Source organism: Phyllobates terribilis, unplaced genomic scaffold (assembly GCF_046119375.1).
Source record: "Phyllobates terribilis strain yellow unplaced genomic scaffold, ASM4611937v1 Scaffold_36__1_contigs__length_13169755, whole genome shotgun sequence".
Lineage (NCBI taxonomy): Eukaryota > Metazoa > Chordata > Amphibia > Anura > Dendrobatidae > Phyllobates > Phyllobates terribilis.
Genome location: NW_027362796.1, coordinates 7,789,687 through 7,815,507, shown reverse-complemented (window position 1 = coordinate 7,815,507; position 25,821 = coordinate 7,789,687). Strand labels below are relative to the sequence as shown.

At 47.1% G+C, this 25,821-nt stretch overlaps 1 protein-coding gene across 3 annotated transcripts; it reads left to right on the top strand.

Moving 5' to 3' along the window:
- The first annotated feature begins 1,880 nt into the window (after positions 1 to 1,880).
- On the top strand, positions 1,881 to 25,821 carry LOC141182826 (oocyte zinc finger protein XlCOF8.4-like). 3 transcript variants are annotated; one of them, XM_073660950.1, is made up of 8 exons: positions 1,881 to 1,964; positions 3,330 to 3,406; positions 10,371 to 10,520; positions 10,650 to 10,829; positions 10,913 to 11,036; positions 11,120 to 11,217; positions 11,416 to 11,506; positions 24,818 to 25,821. In XM_073660950.1, exons 3-8 carry the CDS (start codon positions 10,449 to 10,451, stop codon positions 25,684 to 25,686), a joined length of 1,434 nt encoding a protein of 477 aa, XP_073517051.1. In that variant the 5' UTR covers positions 1,881 to 1,964; positions 3,330 to 3,406; positions 10,371 to 10,448; the 3' UTR covers positions 25,687 to 25,821. The 3 variants fall into 3 exon arrangements, with proteins under 3 accessions (XP_073517051.1, XP_073517049.1, XP_073517050.1); XM_073660948.1 differs by having other exon boundaries at positions 24,815 to 25,821; XM_073660949.1 differs by lacking the exon at positions 3,330 to 3,406 and having other exon boundaries at positions 1,898 to 1,964; positions 24,815 to 25,821.

Below are 25,821 nucleotides of genomic sequence, written 5' to 3'. Positions count from 1 at the left end.
CAAGGCTCTATACACACACGCGGCTCTGCTCCGTACACGTGCGGCTCCGCTCCGTACACCTCGTACACACGCGGCTCCGCTCCATACACCTCGTACACACGCGGCTCCGCTCCGTACACCTCGTACACACGCGGCTCCGCTCCGTACACCTCGTACACACGCGGCTCCGCTCCGTACACACACGGCTCCGCTCCGTACACCTCGTACACACCCGGCTCCGCTCCGTACACACACGGCTCCGCTCCGTACACCTCGTACACACGCGGCTCCGCTCCGTACACCTCGTACACACGCGGCTCCGCTCCGTACACCTCGTACACGCGCGGCTCCGCTCCGTACACCTCGTACACGCGCGGCTCCGCTCCGTACATCTCGTACACGCGCGGCTCCGCTCCGTACATCTCGTACACGCGCGGCTCCGCTCCGTACATCTCGTACACACGGCTCCGCTCCGTACGCCTCGTACACGCGCGGCTCTGCTCCGTACGCCTCGTACACGCGCGGCTCTGCTCCGTACGCCTCGTACACGCGCGGCTCCGCTCCGTACGCCTCGTACACGCGCGGCTCTGCTCCGTACGCCTCGTACACGCGCGGCTCCGCTCCGTACGCCTCGTACACGCGCGGCTCCGCTCCGTACGCCTCGTACACGCGCGGCTCCGCTCCGTACGCCTCGTACACGCGCGGCTCCGCTCCGTACGCCTCGTACACGCGCGGCTCCGCTCCGTACGCCTCGTACACGCGCGGCTCCGCTCCGTACGCCTCGTACACGCGCGGCTCCGCTCCGCACGCCTCGTACACGCCCGGCTCCGCTCCGCACGCCTCGTACACGCCCGGCTCCGCTCCGCACGCCTCGTACACGCCCGGCTCCGCTCCGTACGCCTCGTACACGCGCGGCTCCGCTCCGTACGCCTCGTACACGCGCGGCTCCGCTCCGTACGCCTCGTACACGCGCGGCTCCGCTCCGTACGCCTCGTACACGCGCGGCTCCGTACGCCTCGTACACGCGCGGCTCCGCTCCGTACGCCTCGTACACGCCCGGCTCCGCTCCGCACGCCTCGTACACGCCCGGCTCCGCTCCGTACGCCTCGTACACGCGCGGCTCCGCTCCGTACGCCTCGTACACGCGCGGCTCCGCTCCGTACGCCTCGTACACGCGCGGCTCCGCTCCGTACGCCTCGTACACGCGCGGCTCCGCTCCGTACGCCTCGTACACGCGCGGCTCCGCTCCGTACGCCTCGTACACGCGCGGCTCCGCTCCGTACGCCTCGTACACGCGCGGCTCCGCTCCGTACGCCTCGTACACGCGCGGCTCCGCTCCGTACGCCTCGTACACGCGCGGCTCCGCTCCGTACGCCTCGTACACGCGCGGCTTCGCTCCGTACGCCTCGTACACGCGCGGCTCCGCTCCGTACGCCTCGTACACGCGCGGCTCCGCTCCGTACGCCTCGTACACGCGCGGCTCCGCTCCGTACGCCTCGTACACGCGCGGCTCCGCTCCGTACGCCTCGTACACGCGCGGCTCCGCTCCGTACGCCTCGTACACGCGCGGCTCCGCTCCGTACGCCTCGTACACGCGCGGCTCCGCTCCGTACGCCTCGTACACGCGCGGCTCCGCTCCGTACGCCTCGTACACGCGCGGCTCCGCTCCGTACGCCTCGTACACGCGCGGCTCTGCTCCGTACGCCTCGTACACGCGCGGCTCCGCTCCGTACACCTCGTACACACGCGGCTCCGCTCCGTACACCTCGTACACACGCGGCTCTGCTACATCCACACTGTAAACCCCTCCTGACCCCACACATAAACTTCAGCTCATCCAGCACCATGACAACCAGCACAGCAGAGTCCTGCATCCACTGAGGCCCCTGATCATGTGACCCCTGACTCCTCCCCTCCTGTGACCTCATCACAGCTCCTGTGCTCACAGAGCAGCCATATATGTGGTGGCGGCTCTGCAGGTGGAGGTATGTGGAGACCCCCATTACTGGGCGCAGGGGGCATTAACCCCTTCAGCACGGAGACTCTTTTGGGGTCTTGTGTTGCCCCTTTATAAGAATCATAAGGTTTTTGTTCTGTTTCCTGTAATAGATACATACGACCCAACTATGGAGACAGGAAGGGAGGAAACGCATTGTTCTCATAGTACAGGACCCCTTTACTGGCCCCACAGTGTAATGCCCCCATTATGTCCCTTATGCAGGATATATGATGCCCCCACACAGTGTAATGCCCCCATTATGCCCCTTATGCAGGATGTATGATGCCCCCATACAGTGTAATGCCCCCATTATGCCCCTTATGCAGGATGTATGATGCCCCCATACAGTGTAATGCCCCCATTATGCCCCTTATACAGTATGTATGATGCCCCCATACAGTGTAATGCCCCCATTATGCCCCTTATGCAGGATGTATGATGCCCCCACACAGTGTAATGCCCCCATTATGCCCCTTATGCAGGATGTATGATGCCCCCCACAGTGTAATGCCCCCATTATGCCCCTTATGCAGGATGTATGATGCCCCCCACACAGTGTAATGCCCCCATTATGCCCCTTATGCAGGATGTATGATGCCCCCCACACAGTGTAATGCCCCCATTATGCCACTTATGCAGGATGTATGATGCCCCCCACACAGTGTAATGCCCCCATTATGCCCCTTATGCAGGATGTATGATGCCCCCCACACAGTGTAATGCCCCCATTATGCCCCTTATGCAGGATGTATGATGCCCCCACAGTGTAATGCCCCATTATGCCCCTTATGCAGGATGTATGATGCCCCACACAGTGTAATGCCCCCATTATGCCCCTTATGCAGGATGTATGATGCCCCACACAGTGTAATGCCCCCATTATGCCCCTTATGCAGTATGTATGATGCCCCACAGTGTAATGCCCCCATTATGCCCCTTATACAGGATGTATGATGCCCCCACACAGTGTAATGCCACCATTATGCCCCTTATGCAGGATGTATGATGCCCCCACACAGTGTAATGCCCCCATTATGCCCCTTATGCAGGATGTATGATGCCCCACACAGTGTAATGCCCCCATTATGCCCTTTATGCAGGATGTATGATGCCCCCACACAGTGTAATGCCCCCATTATGCCCCTTATGCAGGATGTATGATGCCCCCATTATGCCCCTTATGCAGGGTGCATGATGCCCCCACAGTGTAATGCCCCCATTATGCCCCTTATGCAGTATGTATGATGCCCCCACACAGTGTAATGCCCCCATTATGTCCCTGTAATCAGGTGACAGGATACAACACACAGGTAAACTGAAACCCTTTAATCGTATGTTATTTTACTGACAGGAATGATGGTCCGGACACATATAGGCCATTATGCTCTGCGGCGTGGAACACATAACTACGGTCATGCGCAGTCACAGGTACGAGTGGCGCGACGGCAATCAGTTTATCCGGCGTTTCAGTGTAAAGCGCGTCACTTCCGGACATGCACACTAGGGGATGGACATTATCTGACCTCTAGCTCATGAGAAGTAGCGTAGGCGCAGTACATTACTGTAGACTGACTCCATTCTGTATATCCTATGACAATTCACCTTTAGGAATGGGAATGGGTCTCCTAGTCTGGGAGGGGTTTTGGATGAAGTGGGCTATTTAAACATGGACACCTGGCTATTAGGCACACTATGCTGAACATCATGAATTATCATCCCTGTATCAAGCCTCCTAATGAATCTGTTGGGGAAACGTGTTGGGGCAGATTATTGAACCATTCTCTGATGAGTACCATACCCTTTCCTTTATATATACCTGGAGACATATCTGATCCTATTTAATTTATCAGTGTATTTTTTGATATATATCAGCATGAACTAGAGCTTCGGAGAGACAGCCACCAGTGAGCGGGGGCACCATTGTTGTGGGTGCTAACCTCCGCAGCTAGGCAGTATCCGCTTTGTTTAGGTATGGGATAGGGTATGGTAGCGACTGTATCAATTATTCAGCAGCATCATTGTTTAGATCTGTTTATATACATCCACACCAAGTCATTGCGCTTGTAATTTTGCTAGCTTAAGTATATTGTTGATTTTAGGGATATATTCTTTTATGTTTGGAGGTTCATTGTCTTTCCAGTGCAAAGCTATCAGCTTCCTGGCCTGGTATAGTAGACGGAGGATAGCTATCTGATGGGCCTCTTCAGTTGGTAAGCCACTTACATATCCTAATAGACACACAATAGGATCATGGGGAATCTCACATTCAAACACATTGGACACAAGATCTAGAATCTCTCTCCAGAATCCCCTAAGTTTAGGGTAGTTTCACATTACGTGACTTAGGTCTGCATCAGGATTACCACACCTATAACAGTTTGAGTCGTTTTTGTAACCAAAATTGTGTAAGCGCAAAGTGGTATTATATACTCTATGAATCAGATAGTATTGCAAAAGTTTTTGCCTCTTGCTTGTCGACACTAGTGGTATGGACTTTACAATATCTTCCCATGTGTCTTCCTCTATTGGGCCCAGGTTTTTCCCTTTAGTTTTAAGATTACTACCTTGCTCTTTGAGGACCTGTTCCATTAGACATTTATAATGGAGCGAGATTACCCCTCTCGTTGACCCCTTCCCCACCACTGTGTCCAAGAAAGCTGTTCCTCTACTTTGAATAATAGGCTCCCGACCATTTTTTGTCATGAAGGCGTGCCTCAACTGCAGGTATTTATAAAATCCCTTGCTGGAGACCCCAAACTAATTCTGGAACTCCTGGAAAGAATTAAACTTACCATCCTTGACTAATTGTATGATCTTATAAAGTACCAGTCTTTGCCATTGACCAAACAACTCCAGGCTATCGAATTCTGGATAGTTAGAATTATTCCATATGGGTGAGTATTTTGAGTATCCCACTATCCCCATTGTCTTTTTAACTTTAGACCATATTTTATGAATCCCTCTGATTGTTCCTCTAACTAGCTCGTAATTCTAGCCAATGAGGATGGGAGTTCCGGCTCTCCCACCCCCTCAAATGCTGTAATTGTGAGGAAAGATAATACACCAGTGGGTCAGGAACCGCAAGTGCTCCATCCCCCTTTGGTCTCTGCAGGGTCTCAAGTTTTATCCTTGGCACCTTTTTTTCCATATTAAGTCTCTAAAAATTCTATTAACTTTATAAAAAACTTGTAAAGGAAGCCATATTGATGCATTATGCAGCAGGTACATTAACTGTGGCATGAGGATGATCTTAATTAGATTGGTTCTCCCTATCACCGACAGGGGCAACTTACACCAAGCTGCAATTTTGTTTTGGGGGGGGTCAATATTTAGAGATAAATACTTCTCCATATTCTCGCTTATTTTAATCCCAAGATACTTAAATGAGTGGACAATTTTAAGATGTCCCACTTCCATTGCTTCATTTGAGAGTTTAGTTCCCACCATCATAAGCGCTGATTTACCCCAATTAATAGAGAGGCCTGACAAAGAGCCGTTGTTGTTAATAATTGCCATGACTTCCCTCAATGATTCCGGACAGTTATCTTGAAAAAGAAGTATATCGTCTGCATGTAATGCGATTTTTTTCTTGATGGTCATCATAAGGGAACCCCTGAACCCTTGGGGAGAGGCGAATTGCTGCAGCCAACGGCTCTATAGCAATGGCGAACAACAGTGGAGAAAGTGGGCATCCCTGCCTTTTGCCCCATATCTGATTTATGACTGTTAACTTGAATTTTGGCTTGGGGGGCAGAATAAAGAAGCTTAATCCAGGAGATAAATGTATTCCCAAATCTCATGTGTGACAATGTACTCCACAGAAAGGCCCACTCTATACTGTCAAAGGCTTTGGCTGCATCCAAAGATGCTATAGCCCTGTAGCTGTTATTTTGATTAGGGAAAGACCTAGAATTGTTGGGAAGCTGAAGGTTTAAGTACAGTCTACGTATATTAATCGCTGTTGACATGTTTGGCATAAAGCCTGCCTGGTCTTGGTGGATTATGGACTTTAAGCCTATTGGCTAGTAACTTTGCCAGTATCTTAATGTCCACTGTAAGTAATGAAATAGGGCGATTGGAATCACTACAATTATGGCCTCGTTCATGGACTGTGGAAGTCTCCCACTCTGTAAAGCCTCATTGTAAACCTCCATCAATTGTGGAAGAATATATTTGCTATACTTTTTGTAAACCTCTACCGTGATACCATCCTCTCCTGGTGCCTTATTATATGATAAGGAGCCCAAGGCTTCTTCTAATTCCCCAAGTGAAAGTGGTTTGTCTAAGAGTTGGGATTCTGTGTTTGTCCGTGCAGGGAGAGAGGGGAAAGGAAGCCCTCTAGGTCTTCCGTCGTGGGTTGTACCTTTTGAGGCATACAATGAAGCATAGAAATCTCTAAACACCCTAAGTATATCCGGGGGAGAACAGAGCTCTACTCCCATCGAATCTTTGATAGTCCCAATATATGATGATTTTTGTTGTGTCTTAACAACCATAGCCAACATGTGCCCTGCTCCCTCCCCCTATTCATAAAGTGTCTGCTTCATAAAGAACCTCTTATTAGTCGCTTTTGTGATTTAGACTATGTGCCCACGATGCAGAAATGCTCAGGATTTTTTCCTGAGCGTTTCTGCATCTCCCTGGCAGAAAAAACGCATGCGGATTGTACATGCATTTTTCCTGCCAGGGACATGCGGATGTGAAGCGTTCTTCACTTGCATTTCCGCATGCGGGTTGACAAGCGCTTTCCAAGCAATTTTAGCATCACTTGGAAAGTGCTTGTCAACTTGGTCACACTATATAAATCCATGCAAACGGCATGGATTTATATAGTGTGACCGTAAAGAATGTTTAAAAAAAAAAAATAAATCTATACTTGCCTTCTGATGTCCCCCGGAGTATTGCTTCGCTCCGTCCTGGCATGCTGGCAGCTCGCGGTGTACTACACTGAAGGACCTGCCGTCACATGACTATGACATCAGCGCAGGTCCTTCAGTCCACCGCGATCTGCCGGCAAGGGAGTACAAGCGCAGCGGGGGCCATCAGAAGGTAAATATGATACATATTTTTATTCTTTTTTTTACAGGTTCTATGGTACCTGGGTTCGGAGGAAAGTCTCCTGTCCCCCACACCCGGGTACCATCCACACATTGAATCGCTTGGATTCCACATCCACAGATGCAGTGATGCGGAATCCAAGCGATTCAATGCAAGTCAATGGCGGTGAAAACGCAGTGCTTCCGCAAAATAATTGGTAGTGCTGCTTTTTTTTCCGCAATGATAATCCGCAGCGGAAATTTCAGCTGCATGTGCATAGCACATGCGCATTATCATTGGGGAACATGGCTGGCCTTCTACCATGCATTTTTTAAGTGTTTCTGCAGCGTATTTGCCGCTGCGGAAAGCTTAAAAAAAGCATCGTGTGCACACAGCCTAAGTGTTGTTTCAGTTGACCTGGAGAGTCTTGTAAGTTTTTATTTGTTAGAGTGGAGGGGTTCTGCACATGCTAAGTTTCTGCCCTTTGCACCTCCACCATTAGGTACTTCTCCAGTGCTCTGGAAAGTGCTTTAACACCATTAATCTCTTTGATCAACAGCCCCCTTAGGGCCTCCCAGATCATCAGTACAGAGGCCGTGCCCTTGTTGACCTCGAGAATTCTGTTATTAATTTAGGGATATTATTGTCAGGTGGTATGACCCCCAGCCAAAAAGGATTAAACCTCCAGGAACGATTGGGCAAACTGCCATTACCAGAGAAAATTAGTTCCACCATAAGCGGTGATTGATCCAAGAGCCCACGGGGAAGATATTCAATTTTACCAATCATCCCTGCAGCAGAGGCATTGTTTATTATAAGATCTATACATGACAGTGAACCATGCACGGCTGAGTGACATGATAATATTTTATCTTCGGATGTCTTGCCTTCCATATGCCTATCAGTGACGCCTCTTCTAGTACTCTTCCGAATGGGATTTTCCCATCCCTTGATGCACCCCCCGAGAGTCTATCCATCATGTAGTGTACTGTATTATTAAAGTCTCCCACAATCATTAAGGAGCAACCGGGGTATTTACTAGCAAATATTAGGACGTTTTGGAGAACCGATCCCGTATATGGTGGAGGGACATGAATCGTAGTTATAATGACCAGAGTATTAAGTAACTTCCCAAACAGGCATATTTATCTCCCCTCTTTGTCTATCTCTTCATCAGTACATTGAAAGGGAGTGGAGTGATGAAACAAGATACTGACCCCTCCAGAATATCTAGAGAACACTGAGTGATAACCTGATCCTATCCAGGAGGGGGTTAACAATTTGGTGGTTTGTGTTGTTTCATCTGTTTCTTGAAGGCATATTATTGAGGGCTCACTTCGAGATTTACGAGCATACTCGGGCGAGTACCTCTTATCATCGGAGTGCTCGGTGTGTACGTTTTTCCTGTTCCGTGAACATGATAAGAGGTACTCGCCCGAGTATGCTCGTAAATCTCGAGCAACGAGTATACTCGCTCAACACTACTCTAAATATATCCTAAAATGAACCTTTAACAATTGGGTCACTGCGACCGTAGCACAATATTTCCTCCCGTAGGGACTAGGGTAGAGTAATGGGCCGTAACCACACCAAACGGTTGCAGTGGGGGGAGAGGACAAAACGTCCCCAGTCTCACTGTTTGTTCCAACTTTTTTTACAACTACCATATATTTAACAGTTGTCTTAGGCGTCTCTTTAGCGCACAAGTGTGGGCGACCATAGATCTGTGTACGCCTAAAAAGATGGAGACCACTGGAGCAGACGCCAAATGGAGCCCAAAGTGTCTCCATCTGCCTCATTATCGTGGGTGGTTCCATTGGGGGTTTTGTCTGAATCACATTTCTGTGGTATTTACATGGAAATCCCGACGTAAGTGCTGAATGTGGAACACAAGATTGTGATCCCAGCCTTATACTGAAAGTGATCAAAAATGTTATGAACCCCAAAATGTTACCAATAGTGAAGAGCGATTACGCTTCATTAACCCTTTCGGCGAGCTCCGCTTGGGTGCTCGTTGAGTATTTTGGTGTGCTCTTCGTTTCATTCTATGTCGCCGCGCCTGCAGGTATCACGGCTGTTAGACAGTTGTGACACATGCAGAGATAAGCCGCTAGCAGAGGATTATCTACAGGAAAAACAAATGATTAGCCTCTGAAATTGAGGATGCCAGATCCTTCTCTGCCCTGACATCATCTGTCAGGAGGCCCCCAAATACATTATATGATTATAAAGTTGACCAAACCCTCCAAAATCAGTGCTTTCATGCAACTTTAGTCTAATGTATTTGGGGGATGTTAAAATGTAACATAGTGGACGCTGTCTCTGGCCCGGCCTAATAGACTTTCGTACATTGCAGGCCCAGACACCATTATTAAACATTTCAGTATCGTGGTAACTAGACAGCCCCATACTATCCAGTACTTGGGAGAGGAGGGTCATTGAGCCGGACTCTGTCAAGCCTTCTGAGATGCCATGTTTGCTTATGATAGCAGCAAGTGGGTAAACTGCCAGGGTTTTGTTGAAGCCCCACCTGTGCCATCCCTGCAGTGTACAACTATGTTCTGGTGCCCAAAAGAGCGATTTTTTTTTTTTTTTTTTTTTTTTAAACAATGTTTACCGTGTTGAAAATGGCAAAATGTGTTTTATATTTTTTTGCATGTTTTTTTTCTTTTTGCAAGAATTGTTGGTGCCAATTTTCTTTTGAAACAATTTAATATTTGCTTTTTTTTCTGGAGGTTTTCTTGTAATATAGGAAAGCCTAAGGCCAGAAATAAACCCCATAGTACACAGTATATTGAGAGTTCAGTATCAAATAATTTATGTCCGCAGTGTTTGTGGAGACAAAAAAGCTTTTATAAAAGCCTCAAACATCTGTGTGTGAATCAGACATGAGAACTAACATGACAGAAGATTACAGCCCGGGGAAGACGGGAAACATTCATATAGACGGCCGGTGGAGATGTAGTCAGTGATGGACTCTGGCCAAATATGTTTCTAGAGCCGTAGTAGAAGATGAAGATGTCGTCCTCCTCATGAAGTAGTTATTTCTCATGTCACGTGTAATGAATATCTCCTGCAGTATTGCTAATGCCGATTCCAGTGTCGGTAAATGAAATGAGAATTAGCAATAAGGAAGATGAGTCTATGAGAAAGGTATTCAGCTGCAGACTCCGAGGAAGAAACTGCTTGTTGTCTGTGGCCTAAAATATAAAGTTTTTATTAGTAGATGTAAAGAAGGAAACTAGATACGGTAAAATAATATATCTCCTCATATGTTTCCCTTATTATCTCCAGTAATTGTATTATTACACAGGATTTTTATGATGTTACATCGGCTCATCATCTTCTCATTCAGGTCCCTACAATATCAGATCCCCTCAGTGAAGATCTACTATAAAAGAGAATTTTCCTGATTTACCCATCAAAGATAGTTATGGACAGAAACGAGATGGTGGAGAGGATATTACACCTCACCCTAGAGATCCTCTTCCGGCTTACTGGAGAGGTGAGAGATTCTGATGACGTCACATTACATCATTCTTATCTATGGGAATAACAGATGGACAGAACTGGAGAGGTGAGGACTCTGGAAATGTCTGGAGTGAGATTTATTAATGTGTCTCTCCATACCCAGGATTACACAGTAGTGAAGAAGACCTTTAGTGAGCGCTGTCAGGACCCTGTGTCTGAGGGATGGGGAAGACCCCTGAGCCCAATCACGGGGCCTCCACCTCACCCCCTGATACATGAGGACAACAATGACCAGAAGATCCCAGAACTCGCCTACAAGATGATTGAGCTGCTGACAGGAGAGGTGACACTGCTGGGAATGCTGGGATATTATACAGTAACGCTATGAAGGGATCGGGGGAATAACGGTATCATTGTATGTGTCAGGTTCCTATAAGGTGTCAGGATGTTGCTGTCTATTTCTCCATGGAGGAGTGGGAGTATTTAGAAGGACACAAAGATCTATACAAGAACATCATGATGGAGGTTCCCCAGCCCCTCACATCACCAGGTAATAGACAGGACTAAATACACACGGCCTATAATTATCTGTATGTAAAGAATGAATTCAGTCCCTGTATGTGTTTCCTCCAGATCTATCCAGTAAGAGGACAACACCAGACAGATGTCACCGTCCTCTTCTTCCAAAGGACTGTAAACAAGAAGATCCCAATGTTCCTCAGGATCATCAGGTAGATGGAGAGAAGGTGTCATGAGATCTCCCCTATGATGTGTAGACGGCTGTGAAGGTCTTGTGTTCAGTCTTGTTTTATCCACTAGTATTATGTGTTTTATACTTGTGTGATGAGAACGGTGGAGATGGCAGGATTAGAGCTGAACATAGATGGGACTTCTCCATCTGTTTGTGACTTTTACAATATTTGTTTCAGGGTGAAGATCTGACCCATATTAATACTACAGATACATATGTGATGGGTGATGAGTTGTGTAAAGAGGAGATTCCTACATATTACAACCCAGGTGAGTAGTAACCACGAAATGTTGAGACGTCTCCGATTTTTCTCAGACTACAAGCTGTGGCTGCTTTTTCGGTTGTGTAGACTGGCCGTGTCACAATCATGTGATCACCATTTTGCCTCTAGACCACAGCATTCTCCTCCACCCAAATTTGTTCAAATGACTTTGGGTATTGAAAGCCCTTTTCTATAGAACTTACAACCAGGAAGATCCACATACGTAAATTAGAAGATGCTGACTCTGCCCAGATCTGTAAACTACAAAGCCAAATGACAACGTACTTAAAATGTAGAAGCCTATAAACAGACTTTGTAGTGAACGGCACTCCTAACAAGATATAAATTCTATACTAGACAAGGAGTATAACAGGCAAAATAAATAAAATAGTAATGTCATAGAAAATTTGAAAATCTTTTCTTCACCCCTGTCATAGATATTAAGAAGTCTCTCTCCCAGACCCCTCATTGCCTCTCACCCCTCCCTTATCCCTCATTTGTCACAAGAGGAGAGCTGACAGCCCAGCATCTGTCTCCCTGCAAATTATCACCCACAGCCAAAGTAGCTTAAACAAACGCTGGCACACAAGAGGTGTCACCAACTCGATTAAAAATGCGAGGGTCTTTCCCCCTGCAGAGGCAGGAGTTAGACACACTCTGCGACAACTTAGCTCCAGCTGAGGAAGCTTGACTCCCAGGACGTCAAAGGGAATTTATCAGAGGTCTCACAGGATTTTCGGAACCAAAACGAAATATGGAATAACTAAAGTTCCATATGTCCGATAATAACGGGATCTATTTTTAGTGGCAGGGTCAGCCAAGGAACCATCTGCTATTTTTCCATTGCCATAAGCCTCCAGGGATCGGTAATGCAAAAGTTCCAGAATAGCAGATCACAACTGCGCCATGTGAAGTCTCTAAATAAAGGTAAATTCATAACGGAAAATATGGTATCACATTTGGGCTTCTGGGATCAACCAGCGATAAGTTATCCCAAAAAACAGGTATCTTACTAAAAATGTGCAGGCTAGAGCCCAGCCCCTGTGATGTCAGGACAGGGGGGTGTGGGCAGGTTCCCCCTTCAGCATAAAAGAATCTGCTGAGGTTTGAGTAGCATTCTTGGCCCGGGAGTATATGTTTATCATAGTAAAAGATCGCGTTCGATAACGCGCAAATCAAGCGGAGTGCCTCCCCTCCACCTATATTGAACCATCTCAGCGATCGTATAGTAAGTCTTCTTTAATCCTGTTTTATTTTGTGTAACTGTATATGTATTGTAATTGTGCCCTTTGTAAAATTTTTGTATATTTTCCCTAACACTGCCTCCCTTTTGGATTAAATATAAAATGTAATAGTCTTGTTTCTTTTGCTCTGTAATCGTTCCCTCCCCCGAAGCCATATATGCTACCAAAAAGCAGGCATCCGGCCAGCCTCTATTATAGTTCAAACGCGGCCGGTGGTGGCAGCGAATAGTCATAAGTGGGCTATCGTGAAGTTGGCAGCGACCGTACGGGGCATAAACACATATTCCATGCATTGGAATTTGGAGGCGTGTATGCCATACGCTCGCTGTGCACTTGCTGATACCTACGTAGTGAGTAATCAGGATCGTGTGCTCGGAATCCCTGCTCAAATCTATGAAAAATTGTGTGATATTGTGTGATCTCCCCGGTGTCGTCCCTGAGGAACCCTGACAAATTGGTGGCAAGTGGTGGGATATTACAGAACATCAGTGGCTGGACTGAGCAATCATTCCTGTGACTGAAAAATTGCACGGTACTTGCGAGAATTCTGTGCAGAGTTTTAAGAAAGCAGACTCAGTGTTTTAATATTTTTTATCTGGGACATTACTGTACGTGTATCAGTTGCATCCCCTCCCCTTCTCTTGTTTTTCTGTCCTATCGTTTATCTGGCAATAATGGCTACACTGCCCTCTGTGATTTGGAACAGATTGACCCCATGGGCAAAAACAAGGCCCAAATAATTGCTGAACTGTTGGCCAGCCAAGGCCCCGATGGAGCTGTTGCAGGGATGCCACCTGCTATTGCCAGCCAGACCCACAGCCAGGGTAGTGTGGACCCCCACCTGCAGATGGCCTTGGAGCAGCTCGCAGCAGACGATCGTGACGGACGACTGCAGCTGATCCTGAAATTCCAGGAGCGAGCAGAGCAACAGGCCAAAGCTGACCGAGAGGCTGCCGAGCGACAGGCCCAGGCTGAGAGAGCCGAGCGACAAGCCCAGGCTGAAAGAGCCGAGCGACAGGCCGAAGCTGAGAGAGCTCAGTTACAGGCCAAAGCTGACCGAGAGGCTGCTGAGCGACAGGCCCAAGCTGACCGAGAGGAGCGGCAGGCCCAAGCAGAGCGTCTGTACCAGCTGGAGCTAATCCGGATTCAGAAGGAGCCACCCTCCACACGGACATATGAGTTCAACAGTGCCAACAGCTTTAAACCCCGTCCTGAGCTATTTGATGTAATGGAAAAGGACAGGGACTTGGACCTATTTCTGCGGGGATTTGAAAAAGCCTCTAGACAGTATCAGCTGCCTGAAGCCCAGTGGGCCAGGTATTTAACTCCCAGGGTTCTGTGGAAAAGCTCTGGAGTTGTTTGCTTCTCTCCCTCGAGAACAAGATGGAGACTGAGGCTGTTAAGCAGTAGCAGCTGACTCGAGAGGTTTACCGAAAGAAGTTCAGAGCCCACCAGCATGGACCACATGATAGCTACAGTGATGTGGTGGATGGGCTCAGGACCAACTTTGAGCAGTGGGTCCAGGGACTGTCAATCACCATCTTCGAGGACCTGAAAGAGCTATTAGTGAAGGACCAGTTTCTTCTTCTTTGCCCTGTGGAAGTGAGGCAGTTTGTGCTGGACCGGGAGCCGAAGGAAGCCGCCAAAGCTGCCCAGATCACAGATACCTATGAGGCCAACCGCACGCCAGAGGTGCGGAAGTCAGCCGCCGCCAGCTGGAATGGGGGTAAGCCCACAACCACCGACAGTGTTCCAGCAAGCCGGCCATCAGCGGCTCCTGCCCCACCTTGGTCTGTGGCAACTTACAATCAGTCACCGTGGGTGATAAAGTCACTATGGGGCTCAAGGACACCGGAGCCGAACAAACCCTCATCCGCCCTGAGTTGGTGTCCCCTGAAGATCTTATTCCCGGGAAAACCCTGACTGTCACTGGGATTGGGGGTGTTCACCGTCCTTTGCCTGTGGCCCAGGTTTTCCTAGACTGGGGTGCGGGGAGGGACTTGCGGGAAGTGGGGGTATCTGAGAACCTCCTGACAAATGTGCTATTGGTGACTGTTCTGGGATGGTTGATTGCCTAATCTATTCCTGACAACCCTCCCAGATCTGATAATGTCTGTGATGAAAATGCTGATGATATGAACAATAACATGATGCATAATGATAATATGTCTTGTGGTTACCAAGTGCTCAGCCATGTCACCCTGCGGGGTGATGCTGCTTTGGACCCCCAAAATGGAGCCAGTATGCATGCCAAGGGCGATGGGAGCAGGCACGGGGACTTTGAGGCCAGCGGTCCCGTGCCGCTGACCAGTGTCATGATGGACTGTGACCTGGCCGGTCGTAGCTGTCCCATGACTGGCACAGCTCCTGAGGTATTGGGGGCTGATGGGGAGGTGGTGCACCCAGCCTGTCAGGCTGATGGTAAAGGGTTGTTGTCCTCCAGGGAGACGGCCTACATAGCCGCTGTCACTCGGAGTATGAGTACCCTGAACGCACATTATGCGCTGCCTTCTGGGCCCTCATCCCCTGGCGGGACAACAGAACTGGCTGTGGATGCAGAGCCGGTCCCTTCTGGCTACCACCAGCCAGGAGTTCCAGGTGGCCCTGCGCAAAATGCCAGCCTAGAGGCGTTAAGGGACCTCGCAGAGAAGCCCATCTCTGACTCTGATAAGGAGAGGGTATTCTGGTATCAGGGGAGGTTGTACCGGGAAACAGTCCTGTGTAACCCCCAACAGGAGTGGATGAGGAAAAGATAGCTGGTCATGCTCTATCAGTTTAGGGAGGAGTTGTTGCGGGTTGCCCATGAGATCCCACTAGCTGGACACTTGGGTGTCTGCAAAGCCAAGGCCTGGCTGTCGCACCACTTCTATTGGCCCCAGTTGGAGACAGATCTGGCCAACTACTGCCGCTCCTGTTTCACGTGTCAAAGAGTGGGGAAGTCGGGGCATGCACCCATGGCTCCCGTGATCCCTTTGCCACTGATAGAGGAGCCATTACAGAGGACTGCTGTGGACATCATTGACCCACTGGCCAATGAAAAACTTTTCATCCTTACTGTTGTATACTATGCTACCCGATACCCAGATGCAGTAGCTCTGTCCTCCATTCGGGCTCATAAGGTGGCAGATGCCCTTCTGCCCATTTTTTCAAGAGTAGGATTTCCCAGGGACATGCTTACGGACCAGGGAACTCAGTTCATGTCTCGTCTAATGGATGCTCTCTTTTAGAAAATGCAGGTGCTGCACCTGGCATCAAGTTCTTATCACCCACAGACCAATGGTTTGTGTGAACGATTCAATGGTACCCTTAAGCAGATGCTTAAGATTCTGGTTGAGTCCAATGCGAGCGACTGGGAGCGGTACCTCCCACACCTGCTCTTTGCTTACAGAGAGGTACCACAGGCCTCAACAGGGTTCTCCCCCTTCGAGCTCCTGTATGGCAGATGAGTCCGGGGGCGCCTTGGTCTGGTAAGAGAATCCTACGAAGGGGAACTGAACTCACCCGAAGTGTTCATCATAGAGTATGTCATGCTTCTCTATGATAAAATGCAGGCAATGACGCAGCTGGTACATGAGAATATGGTGCAGGCCCAGGCCAGCCAAAAGCTGTGGTGCGACCAGAACGCCCAGGAGCGGGTGTACAAAGTGGGTCAGAAGGTGTGGGTCCTAGTCCCCAGGACAAGCTTCAGATGGCCTGGGAAGGCCCATACCCCATATGCCAGAGCCTCAATGATGTGAACTACGTGGTCCCCATTGACCATGCCCGTAAGAGGCAGAAGGTCTTCCACGTCAACATGATGAAGGCTCATCATGACCGGGAGGCCTGTGCCCTTCCTGTGTGTAGCATCCCCGAAAAAGGCAAGACAGAAGTCCTTGTGGACTTACTGGCCGCTGCCCGGGACGGAGGGTCTATTAAGGGTGCGAAATTCAACCCGCAGCTATCCCCAGACCAGAAGTCCCAGCTGCGAGAGGTGTTCCAGCCTTACTTGACCCTCTTCATGGGTGTGCCAGGGAGGACACAGCTAGCTGTCCTCCTACAGAGAGTGAATCCGCTTGCCATGTCTCTTTAGAGGTGCAGAAAGACATGAAGGCGGAGATAGATGAAATGTTGGGTTTGGGGGTGATCCAAAGGTCCAAAAGTGCGTGGGCTTTCACAGCTCCCCATGCGTACCCAATGCCACACATCGATGAGCTGCTGGATCGCTTAGCTGGAGCCCAGTACTTCACAATTATGGACCTGAGTCGAGGATACTGGCAGATTCCTCTGTCTCAGGAGGTCCAGAAGAGGTCCCCCTTCATTACACCGTTTGGGCTGTATGAATCCCTTGTCATGCCCTTTGGCATGAGGAATGCACCTGCCACTTTCCAGCAATTAGTCAACCATCTGGTCGAGGGACTGGAGGGGTTCGCGGTTGCTTACCTGGATGACATTGCTGTCTTCAGTCCCACCTGGGAGGAACACCTGGCGAACCCTGAGCCCGGGAAGGTTGGTGCCATCACCTCCTGGCTTTCCCCCAAAACCAAGAAGCAGGTGTTGTCCTTCTTGGGTACGGCAGGATACTATAGGAAGTTTGTGCCCAACTATAGTGCCCTTGCTAAGCCCCTGACGGACTTCACGAAAAAGAAGCTACCACAGACGACTGGACAGCTGACTGTGAGTGGTCCTTCACGGCGCTGAAAGCTGCCCTGGCCAGTTCCCCAGTTCTGCAGGCCCCGGACTTCGCCTGGCGGTTTGTGGTCCAAACGGGCAACAGTGCGTTTGGCCTGGGTGCTGTGCTCAGCCAGGTAAACTAGCAGGGGGAAGAGCATCCAGTGATGTTTCTCAGCTGCAAGCTCTTACCCCGGGAAGTAGCATATGCCACTGTGGAGAAGGACTGCCTCAATACAGCGTGGGCCCTGCGGAAGCTGCAGCCCTATCTATATGGGTGCAACTTCACCATAGTGACTGACCACAACCCCCTCAGCTGGCTGCATCGGGTGTCCAGTGACAATGGCAAATTACTGCGGTGGAGCCTAGCTTTACAGCAGTACGATTTTACCATTCAGCACAACAAGGGTAGTGAACGACGGGCTGTCCCGTCAAGGAGATACCGAGGAGGTAGGCTTAAGGGGCAATCTGTAAATCCGCCCCTACGCCACCTCAAAGAGGGGGAGATGTCATAGAAAAATTGAAAATCTTTTCTTCACCACTGTCATAGATATTAAGAAGTCTCTCTCCCAGACCCCTCATTGCCTCTCACCCCTCCCTTATCCCCCATTTGTCACAAGAGTAGAGCTGACAGCCCAGCATCTGTCTCCCTGCAAATTATCACCCACAGCCAAAGTAGCTTAAACAAATGCTGGCACACAAGAGGTGTCACCAACCCGATTAAAAATGCGAGGGTCTTTCCCCCTGCAGAGGCAGGAGTTAATTAGACACACGCTGCGACAACTTAGCTCCAGCTGAGGAAGCTTGATTCCCAGGACTTTAAAGGGAATTTATCATAGGTCTCGGAGGATTTTCGGAGCCAAAACTAAATATGAAATAACTAAAGTTCCATATGTCCGATAATAACGGGACCTATATTTTTAGTGGCAGGGTCAGCCAAGGAACAACATGCTATTTTTCCATAGCTGTAATCCCGTTTGGGGAGCATTAATGCAAAAGTACCAGAATAGCAGATCACAACTACACCATGTGTGGTCTCTAAATGAAGGTAAATTCACAATGGAAAATATGGTATCACGTTTGGGCTTCTGGGATTAAACAGCAATAAGTTATCCCCAAAACCAGATATCTTACTAAAAATGTGCAGGCTAGAGCCCAGCCTCTGTGATGTCAGGACAGGGGGGGTTGTGGGCAGGTTCCCCCTTCAGCAAAAAAGAATCTGCTGAGGTTTTCTTTGGCCCGGGAGTATATGTTTATCATAGCAAAGGATTGCGTTTGATAACGCTCAAATCAAGCGGAGTGTCTCCCCTCCACCTATATTGAATTGTCTCAGCGATCATATAGTAAGTCTTTTTTAATCCTGTTTTATTTCATGTAACTTTATATGTATTGTAATTGTTCCCTTTGTAAAACATTTGTAGATTTTTCCTAACACTGCCTCCCTTTTGGATTAAATATAAAATTTAATAGTCTTGTTTCTTTTGCTCTGTAATCGTTCCCTCCCCCGAAGCCATATATGCTACCAAACGCAGGCATCCGGCCAGGCCTGTATTATAGTTCAAACGCGGCTGGTGGTGGCAGCAAATAGTCATAAGTGGGCTATCGTGAAGTTGGCAGCGACCGTACGGGGCATATACACATATTCCATGCATTGGAATCCGGAGGTATGTATGCCATACGCTCGCTGTGTGCTTGCCGATACCTACGTAGTAAGTAATCGGGATCGTGTGCTCACGAATCCCTGCTCAATCCTGTGAATAAATGAGAGTGACGGCAACGGTGAGCTATTGTGTGATCTCTCCGGTGTCGTCACTGAGGAACCCTGACAAGTAATTTTATTAGTTTCCACATCATACATAACACACAAGTAAAATTAAAAGTATGAAAGGAGATGTTAAAACAGAGGTGAACACCTATTGAAAGAATAAAGAAAAAACTGCCATTAGAGTACACTGTAGCTTATCACAGATAAGTATTGAGATTAGATGACAATTTATACCATTCACAAAATACAAGAGTACGCCCAGTCTCGCCCAAATGTGAGACTGATCTACTCCAAGACCAAGCCTGTATAAAACTTATACATAAGTATGTGAAATATTAATATAATCCAAGTGGGATGATAATGTTATATACTGGGTAGCTAGAACAGAAAGGACACAAACAGGATGGTTTGAGAGAAGTCAATATATGTAAAGAGATCTAGACATGATAGCTGAACACACGTTTCCAATGTGACTCGGGGGGAATCAATGTGCATATATTAATACACTGTGTGCAGAATTATTAGGCAAGTTTTATTTTAGAGGATTAATTTTATTATTGATCAACAACTATGTTCTCGATCAACCCAAAAGACTCATAAATATCCAAGCTTAATATTTTTGGAAGTTGGGGAGTTTTTTTTTTTAGATTTGGCTATCTTAGAAGGATATCTGTTTGTGCAGGTAACTATTACTGTGCAGAATTATTAGGCAACTTAATAAAAACCAAATATAATCTCACTTGTTTATTTTCACCAGGTAAACCAATATCAGTGCACAAAATTTAGAAATAAACATTTCTGACACGCAAAAACAAAAACCCCAAAAATTAGTGATGAATATAGCCACCTTTCTTTATGATGACACTCAACAGCCTTCCATCCATAGATTCTGTCAGTTGCTTGATCTGTTTTCGATCAAATCAACATTGCGTGCAGCAGCCACCACAGCCTCCCAGACACTGTTCCGAGAGGTGTACTGTTTTCCCTCCCTGTAGATCTCACATTTTATGATGGAACACAGGTTCTCTATGGGGTTCAGATCAGGTGAACAAGGGGGCCATGTCATTATTTTTTCTTCTTTTAGACCTTTACTGGCCAGCCACGCTGTGGAGTAGTTGGATGCATGTGATGGAGCATTGTCCTGCATGAAAATCATGTTTTTCTTGAACGATACGGACTTCTTCCTGTACCACTGCTTGAAGAAGTTGTCTTCCATAAACTGGCAGTAGGTCTGGGAGTTGAGCTTCACTCCATTCTCAACCCGAAAAGGTCCCACAAGTTCATCTTTGATGATACCAGCCCATACCAGTACCCCACCTCCACCATGCTGGCGTCTGAGTCGGAGTGGAGCTCTCTGCCCTTTACTGATCCAGCCTCTGGCCCATCTATCTGGCCCATCAAGAGTCACTCTCATTTCATCAGTCCATAAAACCTTTGAAAAATCAGTCTTAAGATATTTCTTGGCCCTTTCTTGACGTTTTATCTTATGTTTCTTGTTCAAAGGTGGTCGTTTTTCAGCCTTCCTTACCTTGGCCATGTTCCTGAGTATCGCACACCTTGTGCTTTTTGATACTCCAGTAACGTTGCAGCTCTGAAATATGGCAAAACTGGTGGCGAATGGCATCTTGGCAGCTTCCCACTTGATTTTCCTCAATTCATGGGCAGTTATTTTGCGCCTTTTTTGGCCAATACGCTTCTTGCGACCCTGTTGGCTATTTGCCATGAAACGCTTGACTGTTCGGTGATCACGCTTCAAAAGTTTGGAAATTTCAAGACTGCTGCATCCCTCTGCAAGACATCTTACAATTTTGGACTTTTCAGAGCCCGTCAAATCTCTCTTCTGACCCATTTTGCCAAAGGAGAGGAAGTTGCCTAATAATTAAGCACACCTTATATAGGGTGCTGATGTTATTAGTCAACACCCCTCCTCATTACAGAGATGCACATCACCAGATTTACTTAATTGGTAGTTGGCTCTCAAGCCTATGCAGCTTGTAGTAGGACAACATGTATAAAAAGTATCATGTGATCAAAATACTAATTTGCCTAATAATTCTGCATGCTGTGTATAATCATAATAGGCCGACATTAGCTCATTCAAAGTCAAGTGAAATGAAGTATGGACAAAAGGTATAAATACCTAGAATTCATTCAAAAGCTATACAAGGCACATAGGAGACCACAGAACACAGCAACACTAGTAAAAGTGCTGGTGCATAGATGGCAGTGTCATGTAACAAATATAAGTATATAAAGCAAGACAAACAAGTGTGGATGCCCTCGGGAGAAGCTGATCATGAAACGCGAGTCAAGGGAACATCTCGGCAGGACGTCCAAACTGGTTTGGTTAACGATAAACAACATAAACATTACACGTGTGCCGTGATATATCTGTAAGCTAAATTTAAGACACCTCAGCTCTGCAGTATTATAAAAAGTTCTCTTTCAGGGTATGTGCACGCGATGCAGAAATGAAGCAGAAAATTTCTGCATCTCCCTGGCAGAAAAAACGCATGCAGATTGTGCATGCGTTTTTCCTGCGGAATACATGCAGATTCACATGCGTTTCCGCATGTGGATTGACAAGCGCTTTCCAGGCGATTTTAGCATCACCTGGAAAGTGCTTGACAACTAGGTCACACTATATAAATCCATGCAAACAGCATGGATTTATATAGTGTGACCCGAGAGAGTGTATATACTTACCTCCGATGGCCCGCGCTGTCCCGCTCACTCCGTTCTCCCTCGCCGGCAACTTTGAATTGAAAGACCTGCCGACGTCAGCGTCACGTGACCCGTCACATGATTCTGACGTCAGCGCAGGTCCTTCAACTCACTGCAAAGTGCCGGGAACCAAGCAGGAGCGGTGAGCGGGCCAACAGAAGGTAAGTATACATTTATTTTTTATTTTATTCTTTTTTTTACAGATTTTTTAATGGTACCTGGGAGTGGATGAGACTCTCCTCTCCTCCAAACCCGGGTACCATCCGCACATTAGAACGCATCAATTACGCAAGTACAGATGCAGTCTTGCAGAATTGGCGCGTTCTAATGCAAGTCAATGGTGGCGAAAACGCAGCGTTTCCGCAAAATTAATGGACATGCTGCGTATTTTTGAGCGCCGCGTTTACGCTGCGGAAAAATCCGCATCATGGGCACAGCACATGCGGATTTCAATTGGGGAACATTGCTGCCCTTCTACCATGCGTTTTAATGCGTTTCCGCGGCGTTTACGCAGCTGCAAAAACGCAGCGGAAACGCATTAAAAACGCATCGTGTGAACTCGGCCTCAAGGTCTAATATTTCTTCTTGAAACTCATCTGACATAAAATATTGTCCCTTACGAGAGTTTAGATTGCCAAGAGCCACCGAGCCCCATACTCTAATTACCCCAGAGAGGTTTCACCACTAGTTACTCAATTTTTACTGGTGAAGACTGTTCAGTTTGATCATTTTAGTAGATGTGTTATTGTCTATACTGTGATATAACCACTTCCTGCAGACAGTTTTGTGTTCCTAATCAGCCCCATTCTTCAAATCTGACTTGTGTCACTTTATGTGGTGATAACTTTGGAATTCTTCACAAAGGATAATGGTAAACAATTGGACCTTACAAATTATTTTCCAACTTTTCTTGAATCCAACAATCCCCTATATACGGTTATACACTACTGTCTGGGCACATGGAAGGTTAAGAAGGGAAGGAGCGCTATTTAGCTATTCGAATGCAGATCTTGCTGTTTGCAGACACAATGTATTGGGGGCACTGTTCTTGGTCACCTTGCAGCTCAAAAGATGGCTACCACAAACAGTCTTGGCGCTATCTACTCTATTTTCCAGATCCCATGGATTATCTTGCTCATTAACCTTTAATCATTCTACACTACATGGATTTGGACTTACACGGAGACCCCTAGGCTTGGGCCATGGTGGTATCTGCTGTTCTGTGGTGTGAGATGGGAAGAAGAATAGTCAGGTAGCCGGGTCATAACCATGAGGGCAGTGAAAATACAAAATCAGAAGACTCAAGAGTAGTCAGTAAACGGGCAGGGGCCACAACAGGAGGACTGAACCAGAGGAAAACTAGGCTGTTTCTGGAAGCTTACGACAATATGCTTAAGGGGGCTAACGGACACATAGTTTATAGGAGGTAGGTATCACAGAGATGGCTGTCCTCTGTGATGTAACTCGGAATGTTACTCTAGTACACTTAAGCACTAAGAGGACTGTTTGGTGTATCTGGGACCGGGTTACGGGTAGTTGGAGAGATAGGCGGTTCTACCTACCCACATACCTCACCTCTGGGTGTGGTTAAAATATAAAATGGAGGCCGTTGTTTGGCACATGGTCTGTGTGTTTGGAGAGAGAAGGCCTCCTGTGTGTTGTGGTCTTCCGACTGAGCCAGTGACCTGGATGCCACCCAGCTTGTGTGCCCACAGGACTGGCAAACCAGAGACTTTGCCTTGAGGAATCTTTACTTTGTTTTTGCCTGAACTAGAGGCTGTTTGTATTCCTTTTGCTTTTGCCTGGTTTATGAATTTATAAGCCAACATGGACATTTAAAGGAACATGCTTCTTGTTTGCCTGCCAACGCACCCAAGTGAGTAGAAACCCCACAATGCTTATAGCTTTTGTAGGGTGTGATGCTTGCATATGGGCTGAAGCAGGGAGCAGATTACTCCAGCTGTACAGGACACACACACATACTGCCAGATGGGAAGGTACTACAGGTCCCAGGCACCCTAATCTTAGTGGCTGGACAGAGCCTGCACCACCCAGAGCTTCTGGATCCGACATCTCCTCCATCACCAGCGCTGCCTGCAGGATGAATAAGGCAGCACCTAGTGACAGAAGCAGATGTCGCAGGAGCAGATCCCAGATGAAATGGGACCCACCATTTGCCGAAGCCCCAACATGAAAAAAAATGGCAGAAAACCAGAGCAGTAGAAATCCCCATAAAGTGACTCAATTTTGGAAATTATAACCCTCAGTGAATTAATCTATAGGAGTAGTGACTATATTGACTTCACAGCCACTTTCTGGAAATTAGCACGCAGTGGATGCTGAAGAGTAAAAATTGCCATTTTATTGCCCAACACATAGTGCCCAGATTGTGCTCCTGGAGACACACACTGTAAATTAAGTGGGTTCTTCTCACTATAGTAATGCCAAATACATGGATGCTAAATGTGGTTTGGGCGCACTGCGAGGCTGAAAAGCAAGAGATGATATGACTTTGGGAGAGCGAATATTGCTGGATTGGTTTATGGAAGCCATGTTGCTTTTCAAGAGCCTTTGAGCCAATAATGATGTTCAAACCTTTGTTTTTCCACTGACAGATGATGGACCTGAGTGGGGACTTGTTTTTTTGCAAGATGTGTAGAAGTTATTATTGGTATTATTTTCGCCAACATAACATTGTTTGGTGGATTTTTATAACAAATTTGGGAGGCAGAATGAACTCAGTTGAACACCACGCTCCGTGTGTACTGGTTCATCCTATGAGATTTTCTATTAGACTGTGAACGGTCATTGTCTTGGTGAAAAATTCAATATTTTTAACAATTTGCTGTTTCTAGAGAGAGTTTAAGTAGAAATGTTCAAAAATATAAAATTCAAGGATATTTTATTCAAAAATAATACTTGGTTTTATTCTTAGCAGATCACTGTACCAGGAGATCAGAGGGACTGCCGACATCTTCAGTTTTTAAATCAGATGATCTCGAGATCCCACAGGATACAATTGAAGTGAATGCCATTACTCCAGATATACCATCATCCCTTCACAGCAAAGATCTGTCATCTGATCCTTTGAAAGAGGTCCTGTCTTCTGATTCATTACCGACTACTAAGGAAAATCAAAGTCACAAAATAAGCATTAAAAAACAAACTGCTCCTAAAGCAAATAAGCCATTTTCATGTTCAGAATATGGAAATAGTTTTCCCCCCGAAATGTCTTTTAAACATCCAAAAATTCATACAGTGGAAAATAGATTTTCTTGTTCCGAGTGTGGGAAAGGTTTTAACCAGAAATCAGCTTTTGTTAGGCACCAGAGAATTCACACAGGGGAGAAGCCTTTTTCCTGTTCAGAATGTGGGAAATGTTTTACAGACAAATCAACACTTGTTGTACATCAGCGAACTCACACAGGGGAGAAGCTTTTTTCATGTTCAGAATGTGGGAAATGTTTTAACCAGAAATCAAATTTTGTTACGCACCAGAGAACCCACACAGGGGAGAAGCCCTTTTCCTGCTCAGAATGTGGGAAATATTTTAACCATAAATGGTTTCTTGCTATACACAAAAGAACTCACACAGGGGAGAAACCTTTTTCATGTTCAGAATGTGGGAAATGTTTTAACCAGAAATCTGATTTGGTTAAGCACCAGAGAATTCATACAGGGGAGAAGCCTTTTTTCTGTTCAGAATGTGGGAAGTATTTTACACGGAAAGCAAGTTTTGATAACCACCAGAGAATTCATACAGGGGAGACACGTTTTTTTATGTTCAGAATGTGGGAAATGTTTTAACCAGAAATCTGATTTGGTTAAGCACCAGAGAATTCACACAGGGGAGAAGCCTTTTTCCTGTTCAGAATGTGGAAAATATTTTACACGGAAATCAAGTTTTGATAACCACCAGAAAACTCACACAGGGGAGAAGCC

What these genes read in the sequence shown, in the direction of transcription:
- LOC141182826 (XM_073660948.1), top strand. Translation starts at nt 10,449, where the DNA reads ATGGACAGAAACGAGATGGTGGAGAGGATATTACACCTCACCCTAGAG. An exon ending in TTGAGCTGCTGACAGGAGAG is followed by an intron (nt 10,830 to 10,912) that starts GTGACACTGCTG and finishes TGTATGTGTCAG; the next exon opens with GTTCCTATAAGGTGTCAGGA. An exon ending in ATGTTCCTCAGGATCATCAG is followed by an intron (nt 11,218 to 11,415) that starts GTAGATGGAGAG and finishes TATTTGTTTCAG; the next exon opens with GGTGAAGATCTGACCCATAT.